This window comes from Anabrus simplex, chromosome 2 (genome assembly GCF_040414725.1).
Source record: "Anabrus simplex isolate iqAnaSimp1 chromosome 2, ASM4041472v1, whole genome shotgun sequence".
NCBI lineage: Eukaryota > Metazoa > Arthropoda > Insecta > Orthoptera > Tettigoniidae > Anabrus > Anabrus simplex.
The window spans coordinates 1225149436-1225172318 of record NC_090266.1 but is presented as its reverse complement, the minus strand read 5'-3'; the positions used below and the strand labels follow the sequence as shown (position 1 = coordinate 1225172318).

General features: G+C 39.1%; 1 protein-coding gene across 2 annotated transcripts in view; it reads right to left on the bottom strand.

Annotated features, from left to right (window-relative positions):
* LOC136864824 (eukaryotic translation initiation factor 3 subunit E) overlaps positions 1 to 22883 on the bottom strand; it is a 365794-nt gene that overhangs the window by 247898 nt on the left and 95013 nt on the right. For both annotated transcript variants that reach the window (XM_067142266.2, XM_067142267.1), the window contains one exon: positions 19072 to 19233. In XM_067142266.2, coding sequence (XP_066998367.1) covers positions 19072 to 19233 — 162 coding nt within the window. The remainder of the gene's footprint in view (positions 1 to 19071; positions 19234 to 22883) is intronic.

The following is a 22883-nucleotide window of genomic DNA, read 5'->3' as shown; positions in this document are numbered from 1 at the left end:
TAAACAAAATTTTTATACTTACAATACGCATTACTATTAACTCAGCATTTAGTATATACTATGAATATAGTACAGAGACAATGCATCGAACCGAACATTAAACTACGACCTATTTCTTCGTAGACAGAATCCAGATCACTTCAAGATACACATACTACCAACAGAAGGACATCGTGTAATAAGCAACATAATCACCAGAAGAATAAAATGTCGAAATGTTTTTAATAATTAATTATAAGTTTTAACGTAAAATAGTGATTACTCTATGAACATCAGTGTATACACAACAGTACAAATCTCAGTTTACGCTTGTCAAATCAACAGGAACATAGTAGTGACATGCCTCTCACATTACGTAATCTTTCTATAATTGAAGAAGAGAGGATTTATTTTACCATTTTAACATACAACTTATTTTAAACGGCCTGTCAAATTGGGTCAATTTTCATGTATGTACAACACCTTCCAATGTGATGTTTTAATAACTATATTGGTATATGACAGCTGAGGATGACCCTGAGGGGTCAAAACCGGTACTGTGATTACTGTGATTAATAGTATATAAATAAATGTATTGATAAGGTGGAGGCTTCAGTATCATTCTTATGTTGTAGATGGAGTATGTCGCAAATTATCGCCCGGTCTCTATATTACCTGCTTTATCAATCTTTTGTGAAAGGATCATCCACCAGCATTTGCTTGAGTTTATAGTTCCATATATATTCCCTCAGCAGCATGGTTTCCTTCCTGAAAGCTCCTGCGTAACTAACTGGGTTATTCTCCTCCATCACGCCACGTCTGCCATCCACACGGGCTCTCAACTTGATGTATGCTATATTGACACTGCAAAGGCCTTCGATACCATGGATCACACGCTTCTTGCACACAAACTTTCTGAACAGTTTAACGTGCATGGAGACTCTTAGCTCTAATTAATAGCTTTCTGAGCTAAAGACTACAGCGCGTGGTCCTTGATGGATGCAGTTCTCCTCCCACCACCACCCTCTCTGGTGTCCCGCAGGGTAGTGTCCGAGCTCCCCTACTTTTTGCCCTGTTTATTAATGACCTTATCAATACAGTTTCCCACCATTCATGTGAAATCCTTCTCTTTGCAGATGATTGTAAAACCTTCAAGCAGATCGATTCTCCCACAGATACAACCCAATTGCAAAATGCACTTGATTCACTGTCAGGTTGGTGTACTACATGGCATCTTAAACCTCATCCCTCCAAGTGTTCCACCATTTTGTTCACTTCGTAAATCTCCCGTTCCAGAAGAATATCACCTACTGAACCAACTGATTGCACTTGTTGACAATCAAAAAGACTTACGGGTGAATTTTGACAGTAAATTTATGTTTGTCTCGCACATAAACAGGGTCACCACACATGCCATGTCACTCCTTGGTTTACTCTACTGGTTTTCTGACACCACAGATGTAAATGGCCTCACAGCATTCTACGTTTCCTGTATCTTACCTATTGTTGAATACGCCTCTCCAGTCTGGTCCATTTCTGCTTCTTCAAATCTCAGCCACCTTGACCATGTACAATCTTTTTTCTGTGCTATCGTCAGAGCCAGGGTCCCTGCATGTCGCAACTTAAGCACTATCCAAGTGCTTGGGAAACAAACTCAAGACTCTTTCTGCTCGGAGGAAAGTAGCCCACCTAAAGCTGCTATACAAAGCAGCTAATGGTCTATTTAGGTCTCCAGATTTAGTTTCCTTATTCCCCCTCCACGTCCCAGCCCGTAATACCAGAATGAAGACCCTATTCCATATTCCTTACTCCCGGCTTTCTCTCACACAAAGGTCCCTTTCTGTACGTATTCCAGCAATGTTTAATACCTTATCTATCAACAAGAACCTTCGTAATGTTTCCTTCCTTCCGTCATGATATTTCACGTATAACTTTATTTTCCTTCTTGTTCTTTCCTGTTCTGCTCCTGTATTTACTGTAAATGTATTTTCCTTTGTTAATGTCGTTGTTTATGTAAATATGTATTACATGATTGTACAGTTTTTATTGTGTATATTTGTGTCCTTTGTAAATATTTATATATCTTTCATTTTAGATTAATATGTATTTTAATGTACCCTTTTTGTGGTATCAGTACATCAATAGATCAATGGATGAGACCTTGGACAAAGCCCGGCGCCGAAGACCCCTCTTCCCCTACTAGCGTAACAAGGCACTAGCTGAGTCGATAGAAACATACGGGTCGCAGTCTGTACTTACTGGGCAGTAATCTAATAATTTACAGTAGGGGAATCTTAATAATGAGAGGAATACTATCAAACTAAGCAATGAGAAGAATGAATTAATACTTTTTCCATAAGGGCAATTTAATTACTAATAAAGCACATATTTAAATCTTTGTACAGATATGCCACCGCATCAACACACAAATAACAAACACTAATATTTCTTGATGTTAGGATGTCTATATAGTCTTATTTCTATAACCGCATCTGCTCAGAAATATGCAAAAACTTGAGAAGGCGTCCCTTCTCGGACCAATTAATTACTTAAACACTTATCACTACACACGCATCCCTATATACACACATAATGTGACGGAGGCATATCGTGTGTGTTTTGCGTAACTCAAGCTATTAATTTACATGACCAAATGACAAGCAGCATCGTTACGCTGTCAAGTTAAGTGAGGTTTTAGTCAAGTTATTTATGAGTACACTCTGAAGTACGGGAAAGTCTCCTTGTCCTATTCATTTTTCTAAAAACCCTGTACAACTCTCTCATAAGTAAATAAATATGTACATAATGCAAATTCCATTGGGATGTTACTTTAAACTACTGTACAGTTGACATCCAACGACATTGTTCCCTGTAACGATGCATTTTAATGAACCAAGGACCTTTAGATTACATGATAAATCTCCTGAAAGTAATGACAAATACATAGATACTTCACATTCATATGACAGTTAATGGACACTGTGGTCTGTCCACAGTAGGTAGCAGTGAGTGTGAACATCTCAGCTGAAAACCCTGAGTGGTAAGACTCATGCAAAGAGGGGATTCACTCATCTAAAATATCTACAGGTCTACCCCCAACATTGATATTCTAGAAGTTATTACCAGTAAAGCTGTCTCGGAGAAAGAATGTGAACTTAAACAAGCCCTTTAAAGCACAACAGCAGTAGTTTTCTCTCTTTCTCGCTCGGGCATTCGGCCCATGAATGGCCTTACAGGTAAACGACCAGTCAGCCAGAATACAAACACTCCCTTCATGTAACGGGACTTTCCCGGCCCGTCGTGCGATCAATACTTTCGCTGCTCATCCGCTTTCTTTTATTTTCCACTGTGTCACTAATATCATTAATGTGAATTGGCTCTAATCTAGCCTTCTTTATATTCATCACACGGAATTACTCATCGCGGTATTATTCAAATTGCTGGGCAAAATTCATACTTCCTTAAATCATAGGCTCATCACAGTCTCCTACACAAAGTTCAATTCTTACTCTCTCGACTCGGCCATACACGCAAGTTACAAAAGAAGCTGTTCTATCGACTGAGGACAAATATACATTGAAACTCGCGATTTTAGTATAACTCACTGATAATCACAACCACTGTCATATCGTCTTCTTGATGCTCATATATAAACTTAATTTACATAGGTGGGTATCTCTCTGATGTGGAGCAGAAATAGAAAATTCAGAATGTTTCTGAAGACTCATACAGAATATAGCCGATGGTAAACTGGAGTGAATTTTATGTGAATTTCAAATCCCCTTACTCAGTTACGCTGCTCCACATTTTATTTAACTAAGGGGCCTTAATCATAACATGCAATTATATCCCGTGCAAATGGAATAAAGGACGGCCTTGAAGAAATCTATATACTCCTACTAGGCAACTATTTCATCCCTCTGAAATTGCAAATCATAATCTACGGTCTACATCATTTGCATGCAATTTACATATTTACATTGAATTGAAACCGCGACTCTCGAATACTTCACAATGGTACTTAACACTTGTCTGGTACGGTCCAACATCTCTCCTCCCGCAGGCACGGCATAGGTTCTTAGCGGGACATCACGGCAGTGAAAACAGCAGCATAGTGTTTGTAGTTCGATCGTAGATAGGTTGCTCTCACGATGACTTGGGTCACGTTCGCGCTGAGGCGGTCTCGAGGTTCACGATGCGTCGAATAGATGATCACCTGTTCACGTGGATATGCTCCTACGAATGACGTCGTCGCTGGTACATAACACATATGAGGGGATTTTACTTAGGATGACTGTGTTAATTTGGGACACATTATACAGCTATACGATCAGGCTCGAGTTCCCTGATCAAACGATGGTAATGTCCCTGTAGCCCATCGCTCTCCCCCATTCGTCTCTCGGATCCACTATCAGCAATTAGGCCCTATGTGATACACAATCCGAATTTCACTTCAGTGCTTACTTGGCAATGTCATAACAAGTATGGTTTCAACTCTGCCTATTTCACCGTTTCTATGGGATACAAAGTTAACTACTGCACTAGGGTTTTATTAGCCGATACCCCCCTTTTCGAATTCAATATCAGTGAGCCGCTTGTTCGTCTCTCACTTCACTATTTAGTATCACACGGCTAGCAAAGCTCCTCCACAATTTTACCGACATTACTAAAATGGTATACTGAGTTCTACTGAGGTGCTGCCTACCAGCATTTCAGTTACACATTAATCGCTCCCATGTAGTTTATTCTTTGGTTCCATACGTCACATGAATAATCACCGTCACATCCTCGGAAAGTATGAATACCTCCACACATTTACGTACAATTATATCAATATTGATTTTTTTTTTTTTGATTTGTTGTGCCCAACTGTGGAGCGCATTTGAACTTATTTTGCACCATGTTTCTTCTTATTTTCTTCCCAATATCTCTTCATTTTTTCACTGTGTTCCTTTCTGCGTGTTTCTGTCCAGCCTGTATTTTTTCTTGTTGGTTTCTCTGCAAATTTATGTTTGTTTACTAAGCTCCTAAATTTCAATCTATCTTGAATGGTTTCGTCTTCAATACCCACTTCTTGTAGATCTTCATGAAATTGTGCTAACCAATTGTTGCGGATTTTCAGGGTTAGAGCTAGATTCAGAATTTTCTTTGTCAGCCTGTTGTTATCCATTCTGTGCAGGTGTCCGTAGAATTTTAGTTGTCTCTCTCTGATGGTATCTGTGATTTTTTCTGTGAATTGAAAAATTCTGTGTGGTTTCTTTTTCATCCAAATTCCATTTTCAAACTTTGGTCCTAGGATATTTCTGAGAATTTTCCTCTCTTGTTTCTCAATGCTTTTCATTTGTGACCTGCCACCAATGATCAGTGTTTCAGATGCATAAAGTGCCTCTGGTTTGATGACTGTATTGTAGTGTCGTAATTTTGCATTTTTGGATATACATGTTTTGTTGTATCTGTTCCATGTGATTTTGTAAGCCCTTTGCAGTTTAGCAGTTCTTTCTTTGTTAGCTTTCTGATTTAACCCTGCTGGCTGAATAATTTCACCTAGATACTTGAATTTGTCTACTTGGGAAATTATTCCACATTTAGTGATTAATGGTTGATTGTCGAATCTTGATTTAGTTCCTTCCATAAACTGCGTCTTTTCAAATGAAATTTAAAGTCCGGTTTTTGCGGCTATTTCATGAAATTTTTCTATGGAGTGGATTGCTTCTTGTCTGTTGTTCGAAAGGATCGCAAGGTCATCTGCGAAAGCTAAGCAATCAAGGTGAATTTTGTCTTTAAGATGTCTGCCAATGTTTATACCTTTAGTTTCTTTTCTCCATTCACGAATCACTTTTTCCAAAACTAAATAGAATAGTAGTGGGAATAGTCCATCTCCCTGTCAGACACCAGTTCAGATTTCGAACGGTTCAGAAATTTCTCCCAAGAACTTAACTTTTGATGTTGTGTTGGTCAGAGTTTGTTTAATCAATTCCCTCGTATTCCTGTCGACTTGAAATTCCTCTAGTATGTTGAACAGGGTCTGCTGATCTATGGAATCATACGCCTTTTTGAAGTCAACAAAGGTGATTACTGATTGTTGGGTTTTGCGAATCTGTAGTATGGTTTTTAGGTTTAGGATTTGTTCTGCGCAGGATCTCCCTTTTCGGAATCCAGCCTGATAATCTTCGATCAAGTGGTCTGTTTGTTTCTCTAATCTATTAAGTAGAGCTTTAGAGAAGATTTTATATACGAGTGAGAGGAGAGAAATTCCTCTGCAGTTATTAATATCTGATTTGTCTCCTTTCTTGTCAAGAGGGTGAATCAATGCACATTTCCAATCCTCCAGAATTTCTTCAGAAAACCAGATGTCCTGTAAGATTTTTTGAATACTCTGGGCCAGTTTGTCACCACCAATTTTCAACATTTCAGCGATTATTCCATCTTCTCCAGGTGCTTTGTTGTCTTTTAAATCTCCGATTATTTGTTTGACTTCTTGTAATGTGGGGGGTTCTTATTTGTTTGACTTCTTGTAATGTGGGGGGTTCTGAATATGGATTAGGTGTTGGTTTTTCATAGGTGAATTGTTCTTTCAGAGATTCACAACTTACAAGCATGATGGCAATGTCAGTTAATGATCAATGTTGATATTATTATTATTATTATTATTATTATTATTATTATTATTATTATTATTATTATTATTATTATTATTATGAAACTTGTAGACACCAACAAATAGCCACTGAATTTCACACACTTTATAACAGACATGTTGAAGAGTCACTCACAACATACACAACGTCACACTGTAATTGGAAATATCGAAGTACTGTAACTATTCTGAAGCGGTCACCTTAAATAGCGAAACCGTGTTAGACCTAGTGGAGAGGGTAAACTCCACCCCCTTCTGAAAATTTGCTCCGCTGGTCGGCACTTTCCACCATTAATTGTGGTATCAAATTGAAGCTCGTTCACTCCAGTTTTCCTTAATCGATTCTTATTACCATAGCTTCGTGCATTTTGATGTAATCTCCATAGCGTCCTTTGGCGGCTTCGTGTGGGAGGGGCTTGAACTTAGGAAGCTTGCGAATTTGTTAGTGCCATCCGTTTTCACCATCTGGCAAACACCTGTTCGAGTATTTGTTTGCTGCGTACTTGGTTACATTTCCATTACATACAGCACTTGTTGGTGTGATAAATCTGTGTAAATTCTGCCGATCATTAGGTTTGACTTTTAGAAATCCGTCAAGTATTACCTGATTTCTGCAATTAATTTTTCTGAAACAGCTGAAGACTTGTGGACTGGTAGTAGTGTTTTTGCAGGAAAAGAGTGAAAAAATTATATTTTTTCAGGGTTGAGGGCCGTGCTTGTGACCTAGATATCGGCGTGGGCAGTTGCTTCCCTCTCGCACCTGACAGAGCGCTTTCGCCCGCAGGCTAAAATACAACGCGGTGCAGCAAGTACACACAATTAGAGTTTGACTCATGGAATGAACAGCGCGCGACTCGTATCCCGGGGAGGGTAAGCTTGGCTAACATGGGCACTAATTAACGTATAAGAGCGCGGAAAATGGCACGTCTGAACGGTAGAATACCATAATATATTCCTGATGATATGATGAACGGTCACAGTACATAGCTCGGATCTTTGTAATTCGGAGTTATGCTGTTGCTGACCCTGAATAAATAAGTTTTTAAAAAAACAGAAACTCCTTTGTTTTGTTGTTGCACCTAACTTTTCATCATAAATAAGTGTCTTTGGTGAGCTAACCAACATCTGAATGTAAAAAAGGAGACATTTGGAATTGTAGTGAGGTTTCGGACATCTTAGTCAGCTGTGTTTGAGCCAACAATAGACTCGATCGTACGAACGAGACAGTTAACTTCGAGTAGGCCAGGCCGGTTCTAGAAGACTATCACCTTTAAGTACCATTGAAACTTCACTGACTTTTTCCACTATGGTCACTTAGAGTTTACCACGCACCTGTTAATTCTCTAACACAGCTTCTCAATATTGTCGCTGCCCTCTCGACCATTTAAAATAAGGCAGGAGTAGATGAAATTAGACCAGAAATGGTGAAGTATAGTGGGAAGGCAGGGATGAAATGGCATCATAGAGTAGTAAGATTAGCATGGAGTGTTGGTAAGGTACCTTCAGATTGGACAAAAGCTGTAATTGCACCTATCTATAAGCAAGGGAACAGGAAGGATTGCAACAACTATCGAAGTATCCCATTGATTAGTATACCAGGCAAAGTATTCACTGGCACCTTCAAAGGGAGGGAGCGAAGAGTCGTTGAGAGGAAGTTGGATGAAAACCAGTTTGCTTTCAGACCACAGAGAGGCTGTCAGGATCAGATTTTCAGTATGCGCCACGTAATTGAAAAATGCTACGAGAGGAATAGGCAGTTGTGTTTATGTTTCGTAGATCTAGAGAAAGCATATGACAAGGTATCGAGGGAAAAGATGTCCGCTATACTGGGGGACTATGGAATTAAAGGTAAATCATTAAAATTAATCAAAGGCATTTATGTTGACAATTGGGCTTCAGTGAGAATTGATGGTAGAATGAGTTCTTGGTTCAGGGTACTTACAGGGGTTACCCAAGGCTGTAATCTTTCACCTTTGCTATTCGTACTTTACATGGATCATCTGCTGAAAGGTATAAAATGGCAGGGAGGGATTCAGTTAGGTGGAAATGTAGTAAGCAGTCCGGCCCATGCTGACGACTTGGTCTTAATGGCAGATTGTGCCGAAAGCCTGCAGTGTAATATCTTGGAACTTGAAAATAGGGGCGATCAGTATGGTATGAAAATTAGCCTCTCGAAGACTAAATTTATGTCAGTAGGTAAGAAATTCAATAGAACTGAATGTTAGATTGGTGATACAAAGCTAGGACAGGTCAATAATTTCAAGGATTTAGGTTGTGTGTTCTCCCAGGATGGTAATATAGTAAATGAGATTGAATCCAGGTGACGTAGAGCTAATGTAGTAAGCTCGCAGTTGCGAACAACAGTACTCTTTATGAAGGAAGTCAGCTCCCGGACGAAACTATCTTTACATCGGTCTGTTTTCAGACCAACTTTGCTTTACGGGAGTGAAAGCTGGGTGGACTCAGGATATCTTATTCACAAGTTAGAAGTAACAGACATGAAAGTAGCAAGAATGATTGCTGGTACAAACAGGTGGGAACAATGGCAGAAGGGTACTAGGAATGAGGAGATAAAGGCTCATTTAGGAATGAACTCGATGGATGAAGCTGTACGCATAAACCAGCTTCGATGGTGCGGTCATGTGAGGCGAATGGAGGAGGATAGGTTACCTAGGAGAATAATCGAGGGTAAGAGAAGTAGAGGTAGACCAAGATGATGGTTAGACTCAGTTTTTTTTTTTTTTTGCTAGGGGCTTTACGTCGCACCGACACAGATAGGTCTTATGGCGACGATGGGATGGGAAAGACCTAGGAGTTGGAAGGAAGCGGCCGTGGCCTTAAATAAGGTACTGCCCCAGCATTTGCCTGGTGTGAAACTGGGAAACCACGGAAAACCATCTTCAGGGCTGCCGATAGTGGGATTCGAACTTACTCTCTCCCGGATGCAAGCTCACAGCCGCGTGCAGACTCAGTTTCTAACGTTTTAAAGATAAGGGGTATAAAACTAAATGAGCCCACGACCCTAGTTGCAAATCGAGGATTGTGGCGACATTTAGTAAATTCACAGGCTTGCAGACTGAACACGGAAAGGCATAACAGTCTATAATGATAATGTATGTATGTATGTATCACATACATTTCACCTGGCATGTTGTCTCCTCTCAAACTTGGTTTCTCAAACTTTTTCGTTCCCCTCCTAGCCATTTGTGGTGATGGTGTTTCTACAAACTTTCAATTTTCAACAGTGTTTTCCTCCTGTTTTTTAATCATCATCAAACTAAAAAAATTTTAGACTAAGAGGTCCATAACCTCACTGCAAGCACTTGTTGTTCGTTTCCGTCTGTATCATTTGTTTTCTTTTTTTCTTAGGCTAGCACACTTTCTGGACTCAATTATGTTTTATATTAAATTTTTATCATGAATTTGTCTCAGCGAGTTATTTATTGCTCCTTCTAGTGATGATAAATATTGTATATTGTTATGGTTTTTATTTCCGTCATGTCTCCTTTGCTTTTCATTTGTTCTTTCTTATGTTTTTAGCTCATTTCTAGCTTGCATTATGTAGATTAATTTAACCCCCCGCTCTTATTTCATAGAGGATGGCTCGTACAAGTTGAAACATGTTCGTATTTTATTGCTCCATCTAATGATGGAATTATGTTTTGTATTGAATTAGGAGGATGCATTTAAATTTTTTCCTTTATAATGTGAAAACCGTCTATATGGAATGATTCTAATATCTTGTATTAGATATACGGGCCAAAAATCACGGATTAATATTAATCCCATCAAAATCCTACGTAATAATTATTGGTTACCCTAAATTTCTTTGCAAACTCAATCAAACAGCGTTACCAAAGTTGTCCATAAGTGGTACTCCCATACAGTATAGCCAAAATGTAAGAAATCTTGGTATAATATTTGACGAACATCTGTCCTGGTCTGTCGAAACTATACCTGTGTGTAAAAAAATATACGGAATGCTACACTGTCTCAGTAAATTCAAATTCACTTTCCCTTTTAAACTAAAGAAAATTCTTGTTGAATCACTCGCATTACCTCATTTTGATTATTGCGATATAGCTTACATCAACCTAGGAGTAGACTGGGGAAGGAAATTACAATGTGCTCAGAATGCTTGTGTAAGATTTATCTGTGGACTTCGCTACGCTGACTATTACCACATTTCCATGGGGAATTCAAATCGATTTGAATACGCTTTCCGTATCCAATACCTCATGGAAACGGGGACTCAGTTCGTATTGAATCTCAAACTCGATTCTGTTAGAAAGTAGGATCGAATCGTACTCAATACAGATATAGTATCACGGAAACACGGAACGTGTGGAAATCGATTTGAAAAAGCTGCGGATGCTCGATTGTACTTTGTTTATAGTGTGCTTCCTGTGATTTCGTTTATGTTTATTTCTCGGGTTAGTTGACAAATTTAACATGTGTAGTATAAGTAGAAATGTGTGGACGCCGGAGGAGTGTATAACGTTATTAGAAATAATATGAGAGAAGGAAATACATAAGCTCTTCGACGGAAAACGATACAAAAATGCTGAAATATATAAATTAGTTGAGCAGGAAATGGGAAAGCGAGGTTATGTAAATAAGATTTTTTTTTTGCTAGTTGTTTTAAGTCGCACTGACACAGATAGGTCTTATGGCGACGATGGGATAAGAAAGGGCTAGGAGTGGGAAGGAAGCGGCCGTGGCCTTAATTAAGGTACAGCCCCAGCATTTGCCTGATGTGAAAATGGGAAACCACGGAAAACCATCCTCAGGGCTGCCGACAGTGGGGCTCGAACCTACTATCTCCCAAATACTGGATACTGGTCGCACTTAAGCGACTGCAGCTATCGAGCTCGGTATGTAAATAAGAATGCTGAACAGATCAAGAATAAGTGGAAGAGTCTGAAGTCCGCGTACAATGCTTGCAGAAAAGAGAACGGTAGGAGTGGATTGGACAGAAAAGAGTGTGAATATTTTGATCTTCTTGATGAAATTCTAGAAAGTAGACCTTTAACTTCAACTGAGGGCTTTGATACTGTTGGAATCCCTACACAGCAGCAGCAGCAGCAGCAGCAGCAACAACAACAACAACAACAACAACAACAACAACAACAACAACAACAACAACAACAACAACAACAACAACAACAACAACAACAACAACAACAACAACAACAACAACAACAACAACAACAACAACAACAACAACAAGGGGTAATTCTTAGCGAATCTGAGGTGGACATCGCCCCTGATGTAACCACAACAGACCTGAGTAATTTCTTTCATTCACCAACTGGGAGCCAGTCATCTAGTGGAACTGTTGCTAGAGAGAGTACAAGCTGATCATGTGCTTCAGGTAGACAGTTATATAAGAAGAGGAAACAGTCCCCACAAGTTGGTTTGGAGGAATTCATGGAACAGCAGAGGTAGCTCATGAACGAGTATCTTCAGAAAGCAGCAAGAAGCAGAGGAAGCTGCCAGTAGGAGAAGATCGGAGGACCTACACACAATTGTGGGGAGTTTCACAGCTGCAATCGACTGCCTAATCAATATATCCCAAGTCCCAACTTACCCATTTTCCATGTTTCCACCACACTCACTGTATCCGTACCAGTGCTCAAGTGCATCACCTCAACAATCCACATCATCAAGAGTACAACAAACTGAAGCTGATATTCCTCCACAATCAGTCAGTCCATACCAGCAACAATTTTCAAGTCCTTCACCTCAGCAATCCACATCATCCAGACTACCCCAAACTGAAGCTGACGAAGAATCAGATGATAGCGATGTAAATACAAAAAGACCAAGGAGGAATACATAAACACTATTGAACGGGAATGCGCTGTGAGCATTCATGTTCATTCATTTCTTCAGAGGAACTCACTAACACCCGGCTGTATGCATTCAAAACGAGCGCCGAACGTGCAGGTATTGTGGGAGACAACATGCAAGCTCGCGCTGCTCCAGAGTACCAGCCAAGGCCAAGTGACGTCACACCGAAAGTTCTCTCCTGTTCCATGACATTTCATCACGAACGGAATGTAATATCATAATTTCGAGGATGTCACCTTGTAGGCCTGAACAATAAATGCTGCTAACCAAAATTTCACGTAAATCGGCAGAAGGATGGCCGAGATATAAATTTTTCTAGATGCCCACATGTGCAACCACGCCTTCCGACCATCGGCAATAAAAGGCAGTCGCTAGCCTTGAGTAAAGCAGTGTGCAGTATGCGGTGAGTGCGTGTGTCACTCAGTGTGTGTATGCAAGCAAGCACATCGCTATACGGTTCGTCACTCTGTCCGGATGGGTACTTGCGTTCGGAAGTGTTAGTGTTGAAAGCCTTCTCCGTGGACTTGAACTTCGCGCGTGAACGAAAGCTTAATTTCGTTTCTATCAGTCTGTAGAGCTGTGCATTTGTATTTTGTTTGTGGACTGTGAATTTAAAGAGACTATACGTTTGAAACTGTGCTGTAGTTGTTTCCTCTACCGTGTTAAGGTACCTCGTAAAATTGTGTCCTAGCGACTGAGCAGTTCTTTGATATAGATGTTGATTCCCATAGGGAATCTGAAATATTTGTTCCGAATGAGTAAATTTATAATTCCAATATAAATGGTCCGTTATTGGACATTATAAATTTTCCAGCTAACTCATTCCCGGTTGCCAGCGTTTCGCCCTCGTGTGCTAGGCTGGGCTCATCAGTTGGTACCTAGCACACCTACCAAGACGCTGGCTAGTGCATACCGTGGAGGCCATTTATATTGGTATTATAAATTTACTCATTCGGAACAAATATTTCAGATTCCCTATGGGAATCAACATCTATATCATCTGATGGCCAAGCAGGCATCAATTTTTGATAATGGGACAAAATGTCTCATAGTGCATTGGCACTGCCGGTGGCTACAATTAGCTTACGCAGTGGCCTCCACGGTATGCACTAGCCAGCGTCTTGGTAGGTGTGCTAGGTACCAACTGATGAGCCCAGCCTAGCACACGAGGGCGAAACGCTGGCAACCGGGAATGAGTTGGCTGGAAAATTTATAATGTCCAATAACGGACCATTTATATTGGTATTATAAATTTACTCATTCGGAACAAATATTTCAGATTTCCTATGGGAATCAACATCTATATCATCTGATGGCCAAGCAGGCATCAATTTTTGATAATGGGACAAAATGTCTCATAGTGCATTGGCACTGCCGGTGGCTACAATTAGCTTACGCAGTGGCCTCCATGGTATGCACTAGCCAGCGTCTTGGTAGGTGTGCTAGGTACCAACTGATGAGCCCAGCCTAGCACACGAGGGCGAAACGCTGGCAACCGGGAATGAGTTGGCTGGAAAATTTATAATGTCCAATAACGGACCATTTATATTGGTATTATGAGCAGTTCTTTTACGAATAGTGTTACGTTATTTTATAAAGAACAGTGCCTACTTTTTTTTTCTCCCTCAAAGACTGTGTCTATCGCTCCGCGTGAAAAGTGTTAATATTTCCTAGCATAAACTGTGCCCACCTTCACTTTATTTGAAGACTATGTCAAATCCCCTCATGAAACTGTCAAAAATTGCGCCTCAGTGATGACCTTGTCTCTGAAAAATTACGACGTAACAGGACTTGGACTGTCTTAAACTATTTCTACATATTTTCGTCGAAGCTCTAGTTTATTTCAACGAGAATGTGCGTGCTGTACTTATGTATACAGTGCAAAGACTGTATCCAAGGAATTTTTTTTTTTTTTGAGATTGAGCGAAGTGTTTTTGCATCTCGGAAGGTTCCAGATCGCTTTCATTGTTTATTTCAAGTACGATAGTGTCTACTGTGACTTTGATTTCATCTTCGAAAGTGCCTCAAACACTATTACTGGGGAAACTATTCAAAAGTGCTTCGCCTCAATTCGCGGTGCGGTAGAAAAATGTCGCACCAGATCCCCTTGGCATTCTGTGCGGGAGTTCTTCACTTCTCCGCTCCTTAACAACTGTTTCAGGCTGCACGATCTGCCTGAGGTTCGCGACGTCGTCAACGTCCAGTGCTGAGACAACACCAACGACGCGGAACGACGCCGACACCAGCGACGAAGGACGCCGCCGCAGAATAACGTCTCCTCCGCACCTTCAAGGGTAATCTCACAACACATCTGTAAAAGGTGATATAATTCCTTTGCTTATTTCTTGAATAAACAGCAAGTTCCCCATTAATCATAAATGTATTTCACTACTCTTCTCTCATACTCTCTAAGCATGGGCCGTACACGCCTTGACGTCACCCATGCTCTCCGAACAATAGAAGTACAGGCGTTCCTGTTTCACTATGTATCGTCCACTGTTTCCATAATTGTGTGTTGTGTAGTGCATAAGTGTGTGATAATATTTTTATTTTTTTGTAAGATGTCATTTTTTATTTAGATTTTAAACCATGAACTCTATGAATCTTCCACTCTTTTCATACATTGGTGTTGTGTAGTGCGTAAGAGTCATAGCATTGTACAGAGGAATTGTACACAATTTTGATTTTCAGAGACTGGTGAGCAAGTATGCTTATTAAAATTAATATTCTTCATAACTTCATGAAATTTGAGGCTCTTAGTTGACATGATGCAGTTGATAAATTAAATGTATGATGTATAATAACTTTTAAACTGTCTTATGGAATAAATTGATTTAAGGAAAAAGGAGTACATAATGTTAACCTAGCTTCATTAAAGGAGGAGATACAATACTTCATATCACAAATTCTTATATTGTTACTGGATAATGAGGGGGATATATTTACAAATAAATTTGAGCAAGCTAAATTAATTTAAATGTTAGGCTACATTCTCTTACAAACTAAATCACATCACCAAGTTATCTTACAACTTTCTTTTTTTAACATTTTATTCAAATATGAGCAAATTTTATGTTGGTTTTATGCCTACAGGACTTTTAGACTATTTTTGCAATTTCTTACGGATATTAAAAGGATCCAGGTTTTTCACTGGAGTACAGTTTACTTATTATAACCTAGATCTCCTATGTGGATACCTAGTCATGTAGTTATTTGAAGTGTCTCTTATAACTGAAGCATTCAAATTGTCCAGGTCTCTTGCATTTCTGGGCTGGGGCTGAGGAAATTCTAGTTCTGCCTGCTGTACAGTTTCCAACCAGTTTTGTTGGAAACTATCCTTTCTTGTTTCTATAATATTATGGAGTATCAAACAAGCAAGAACCACACTCGGTACAAATGAATGGTTTATGTCTATTCTCTTTAATAAAAATCTGAAACGGGCCTTCAATCGTCCAAATGCATTTTCAAACACTACCCTACCATTGTTCAAATATACGTTGAAGGATTCTTGTTCTGGTGTCAAATTACCTTTGTAACCTTTAATTAACCATGGTAATAGAGGATTATGCTGGGTCACCCACTAAAAAATATGGAATGTCTATTCCATCAATTGTCTTTTTTCTTTTGGGTAGAAGAGTATTTGCGTATTTGAATAGGTTCGAATCCTTAAGTACACATGCATCATGCGTACTTCCCACATGCTGACAGGTTGCATACCTAAATCTGAGAAGGAAAAAAGCTATGTTAGTTGAGAATATCATATGAATGTATGCCTAATCTTTTCAAAAGAAAAAATTTCATCAACACATTAAAAATAAGCAACAGAGTTAAATTACCTATATAAATGGTCAACAACTGCCATCATATTATATGAAGGCCAACCTTTACGATTTATGAAATCTCTGTACCCGACCATTGGTGGCAAAATTGGGATACGAGTACCATCTATTGCACCAATGATATTAGGTATGCCACATATACCCTCAAACCCATCAGCGATCTCTTGTGCCTCGACATCATTAGGTATACTATAATCTATCAGCTTCATTGTCCGTATAGTTAAGTAGTCACTACTGAATTCAGCACACACGGCTTCACAAAATTGATACAAACATTTATGTACCATGCACTTATGGGTACCAAACTGATTTGCAACAACTCTATATTCAGCACATGAAGCTAGTTTATACAAAGCAATTGCAACTTTTTTCTCAACAGACATTGGTTTGCGCACAAAAAACTTGTTAGATTTGAGGTGTGGTTCAAGACGCAGAATATGAACTTAAATGTCGAAGAACCCATCCTGAAGTAATGCTGCACTATACGCTCCCACCAGTCCTTACTCCTTTCTTTTACCCAGTACCTTCTCTTCATACGCTTCTTTTTGTTTAGCTTAGATTGAAGGAAAACCATATTCTGCGCTTGCAACTGCTGCAGGAAGAACGCCATTTCTCTCTGCCGCGCCAATCGTTCATTCTCCCATCTCCCAAATGAATGGATTAAACTTACAAAAAACTGATACACTATGAGGCACAATACACAGCTTTTGACACTTCCATTGTTTTTCGGTGATTGTACGGGCTATAGGATGTACATAGAACAAGTTTGTATCACGGAATATAATTCCCTTGATAATAATGCACGAGGACTTCTTTATTTGCTCTACTTTGGTTAGGGTTGGCTGTTACTGCCAAGTGCTACACGTCAGATTATTCTCGTACGGCCTTGCGCGATCTCATACTCTATGAGTGTCAAGACTATCGTATTCAAATCGATCTGAACACGAATTGAATCCTACATGGAAACAGGTAACGTATTGAGTACGGAAAGCGTATTCAAATCGATTTCAATCCCCATGCAAACGTGGTATATGTCACACCGTCTTACACACGGCTCGGGTAGCTTTGCCTGCAAGAACGATGCGCACTTCATGCTCTTTGCTTTTTGCAGAATATTCTTAAAACTTCTCAACCCCTATCTCCGGGATCGCATCAAGCTCCTCTCCACGGACCATAACCAAAATACCCAATCCTGCAGCACCGTGTTTTTATCCCTTCCTGCACACAGAAGAGCAATCTACACTAAATCATTCACCATTACCACAGCCCGACAATGGAATCTCTTATCAGTGCACGTCAGAAGCATGTCCAGCAGCTCAGCTTTTAAACATGCCTGTGTCAAAATACTAGGTAAACATGCATGTATCATCCAGTTATGACTGGAAAACACCTCCTCCTACCACGTCTCCATAATTATTTACCTCTTATTCTTATTCTTCTTATTCCTAATTCTTATCACCTCTCAACTGAAAGCGGTATCTCGGTATACTGTAGAGATGTATATATTTTCTAAACTTTCTCTTAAGCAGTAGTTATAGTACTCATTATTCATATATTTTTAATGTACTCCACGTACGATGTGTATTATATATGTTCTTTTACACGTGATTACTTTTATTAATACTATTACTGTTATTATTGTCAATATTGTTGTCATATTATTGTCATCAGTAGTTATTATTAACAGTGTTCTAGGTTAAAACTGGTTAAATGTACAAAAGGGAGTACAACCCTAACTTTGCCAGAATAAATAAAACATATTATTATTATCTTGGGCCATACTTACACTTCTGAACATCAATTTGTATGAATTTTGTCATCATGAGGGGGTGGGGGAATTTGGGAAATGTCTTTAGTCAGGAAGCTGGAAACTACGTCATAAATTATCTAATTACCAGGAAATCCTGTTAACATACAGAAATCTTTTAGGACGACACCTCAGATCTAAATAACTTTTTTTTTTTTTGCAAGTTACTTTACATCGCACCAACACAGATAGGTCTTGTAGCAACGATGGGGTAGAAAAGGCCTAGGAGTTGGAAGGAAGCAGCCATGGCCTTAATTAAGGTACATTTGCCTGGTGTGAAAATGGGAAACCCCGGAAAACCATCTTCAGGGCCGCCGACAGTGGGATTCGAACCCACTATCTCCCAGATGCAAGATCATAGCAGCACACCCCTAACCGCACGGCTCTAAATAACTTCATGCAGGTGCAGCAGAGAGATCAAAAGGTGAACAGCACTTGCCAAACAGGCGTTAAGTAATAAGAGAAATCTTTTAATTTAAGTTTTGGAATTAGGAAGAAATTTGTGATTTCTTTTGTATGACTGTGAATCTTGGACAGGATTGGAAATGACTGGAAGCATTTGAGATGTGGGTCTGGAGACAAATGGATTGAAAAGAGACCAAACAAAAATGTTCTAGAAGAAATTCAAGGGAAGAGAGAACTGATGTTAACGACACAAAGAGCTAAATTCACTGGTCACATGTTGCAACAGAATACATTTCTTACCAATCTGCTGGAAGGAAAAATCATAGTGAAGAAAGGTCGAGGACGACCAAGGAAAAATTTGCTCCCAGACTTGGCATCATGGTTCTTATTATGAAATGAAACGAGGAGCTGAGGACAGGGCATTGCCTTTAGACACTTCTCAGAAAGAACAGAATGGCCAAATGTATCTCACATGATACATCGTGTCTGAAGAGGTTATTATGATGGTTCCGTACTATAATTTATACGACAGATAGTGACAAATTTATAACCTGATATTCCTTGATGAGGAAGTTGAGCAAATTTTTTGGATCTCTGTTGGTTTCCATAGTCTTCATTGCTTCTTCATTAGCTAAGAGACCTAGAATTGGTGCAACTGCTTCCTGAAGTTCCTGCAGTTGAGACACCACCTGAACACGCCGCTCCTTCAAAGCCTGGAAAATATATATATTAAATCAATAACAGCAATACTTTTGTTTAATGTCCAACACATTGAATAAATAAAAGCAAATTGTAAGCACACAGGATTAAGTTGCAATTCATTAAAGAAACAAAAGTAATCATAAACAAGAACGATATCAATGTTTCTAACTAATCATACGACCAGGACATGAGAAATACCTAAGCTGAAGCTAAAAACAGTATAGCCCACTTGAGATAAAATTGTCTCCTTCCAATGTAAGTGAACTATACCAAAAATTCTCCAGTGCTCTTTTGGGTTCGATATTCTGGCACATAAATCGAAACATTACGATACAAAAGGAACACAACATGCAAAATGGCATCATCTAAGCAGTGCTTTCATCAACAAAAAGATGAGTGTGTATGTATAAGAAAAGATACCCTGTGATGCCTCCTAGTTGGCCTTTGTATTCCCTATTCCAACCAATACAACTTGCTAATAGGCTACTACATTCAAATCTATTCAATTTTTTAAAGCACTGTACAATAAAATTGACTTTTTCACATTATAGAAGTCATTGTTCACTGATGTTTAAATGGTTTAAAAAATGTTCATTGTTATTATTTTTCCTTCAAATACACATCACAGAAACTAAAACAGAATACTAATACTGGTAACTCACTACTCATTAAGTGGTCAATTTACACTCTCTCTCTCTCTCTCTCTCTCTCTCTCTCTAAGAGAAAGATTTTACAATACAGGTACACGACACTAAAAAATAGTCAACAATGTGGTCACAAAATAGGGAAAAAATGATACTTTAAAATGTACCCCAAGATTAATCATTTGAGCATATTTTACTCAAGTAGGGTTGCTGACAAATTTAAAGGAGACTAAGATCCATACCAATAGCCTTGCTAGGATATTAACCTTACAAGTGTTGCTCCAAAGGATTCAGGAGCTATTTAAGGCAGAGACATGATGGAAGTCAACTTATTGACCTTTCTGTCTTTTTTTTAACAATTTGCTTTTCGTTGCACCGACACAGACAGCTCTTATGGCGACGATGGAACAGGAAAACGCTAGGAGTAGGAAGGAAGCAGCCGTGTCCTTAATTAAGGTACAGTCTCAGCATTTGCCTGGTGCAAAAACATGATTGATGCTTGTTGTTTACAGGAGCCTAACATCTAGGTCATCGGCCCCTAATGCTATGAAATGAGACGAAATGAAACGACAAATTAAAAACCCTAAATCCTCCACTGACCACAATTCAAAACGTGAGGATGAAGAATGAATGGATGGATATTAATTTAAAATGATCAGTGGAACCGACCCACAGTGCCTCACATGCACAGAAGCTAGCGCAAAACAATAGTATTACTGACCAAGGGACTGCTCCTATAGCACAATGATTGATTGATGCTTGTAGTCGAAAGGAGTCCAAAATCCAAGTATTCGGCCACTCATAATGGTACTTATCACTAGAAAAGTAGACCCATGGTATTTGTCATGTTGCGGTACTAATCAAGAGTAGCGTACACTCGCGGTATTCCACACATTATGGTACTACTCACAGGTAATGAAGTTCGCACGTGTTTCGCACATTGCAGCGCCATTGACAGGCAACGCAAACCTATGGTGTTCATCACCTAAGTGTATTAACCACAGGGACTCGTACTATCCCATGGTGTTCCTCATATAGTGGGTACTAATCATAGGCAAGCCAGAACCATGGGTTCCGTCAACCCATGGTGTCGCTCATATAGTGCCACTAATCACAGATACTGCAAAAGTCGTTGCGCTCTCATTTGCTACTAATCACAAACCTATTTAGTACCTAACATAGTTGTACTACGCGCAAGAAAATGCAACCCGTGGTGTTCCCTGCGTGATAGTACTAATTACAAATAGTCTCATGGTTCTAATTTGATCATCCCTTGGTCGCCCCTTACAACAGGCAGGGAATACCGCCGGTGTATTGTACATGTGCGTCCCCAACCCACAGGGGGTGGTGCGAAAACAGTCTTCAGGACTGCCGACAGTGGGGTTCAAACCCACTAACTGTCCTCCCTCAAATAATACAAGAATACAGATCAAAACAATGATTCACTTCTTCTATACAAAGAGGTTTGCTCAGCCTCTATAAGCATTACTTTAAGGAAGGAAAACAGAAAAGTGTAGCCATGAGAGAATTCCTCTATTAGTAAACTTTCACAAAATTACAACTTTCAGAAGGAGGGATATTTTGCAGCTATAAGGAAACACCAGTACTTAATTTGTGGCATTGGTTGCAGAGAAATCTAAAAAATGTAAATGATGCAACAGTAGGCAGGAAAATGATATTAATTCAGTGTAATTTTTATGTGATCAATCAAATAATACATGTGTTAGTTCCTAAAGCTGCTGCAACTATACTGCAAAAGTGTAAAATTAATATTGATATACCAGTATTATCATATTTACATAACACTGCACAACTTCTTTCCCAAAACTACCCAGATGCCTGAATTTCATGGAATGGTAGCAGGCATCATTAGACAACAAATACACAGATTCCACTTTATTATTATTTCATTTATTCAGATATAAAGCCAAAAACAATGACGAGAAGACATCAACTGAAAACACAAAAAATGCACACTTATGAACACAATTTCCAAAACATTTACCATATTTCTTCGAATTTCATGTCAAAAATCAAGGGTCAGTTTGCATTCATGACCTAACAGTAATGAACAACACTGGCAGCCGGTTGTACAGTGCCTCTGCGTAATGTCCCTGGTTCTCCATGAAAGAGTTTCTCAAATGTGCAGACTGGCATCAAAACATTACTCTCTTCAGATGATTGCTGCGCAGGAAATGTCATTCAATTTGGAATAGCAAGAATGCAACCCTTAGAATTCTTAAAAAGGCCACAGTTACTCAGTGGCAGAGTTATAACTTGTCTACTGTAGTACCTGGCGCTTAATAAAAGTAACGGTTTTATAGACAACAGGAATATTTTCGCGATGGATCGTCGTATTGTAGACACACGTGAAATTGTGAGGTATGTGCTCGAAAAACGCAAGGTCAGAACACTTGATGCGACACGAATGTGGTCTCGTGAAGAGGAATTCCCTGAACTTTCAAAAGCAGTATCAGATACCACTAATGAAAATTATTAGAGAAGTAGGTAGGATTTAGGTAACTGTGCGTTTCTGTTAGGATTTAGATAACTGTGCGTTTCTTTTTCTCACATTCAATATGAAATTTGATATAAATAAAATTATGATTTCACAAAGCACATTTTAAGCCTGATTTAATTCTTATTAAAGGCAAAATGGGCGTGGTCCTGAATTCAGGGTCGCCTTGGATTTGGAGAAATACAGTACATGCATCCACATTATATTACATCTTACTCCCATAGAAAGTACACACTGTTCCTTAAAATACTTTTGAAAACTCCCACAATGTATTTTTCATCACGTAGGAGAGGAGGGGAAAACACAAACGATACATTTCTATCACCATATAAGGTTGAATAATCCAGTTAGATTTCGGAAAAAGTACAAGAAGAGAAACTAAGCAAGGCATGAACACACATTAAAATGTCATGCCATGGATGTCATGTCTTTTGAATACTTGGCTAGGTTTGTTCCATCTTCCTAATCTTGTGTGATTCACTACCAATATTCTGTCTCT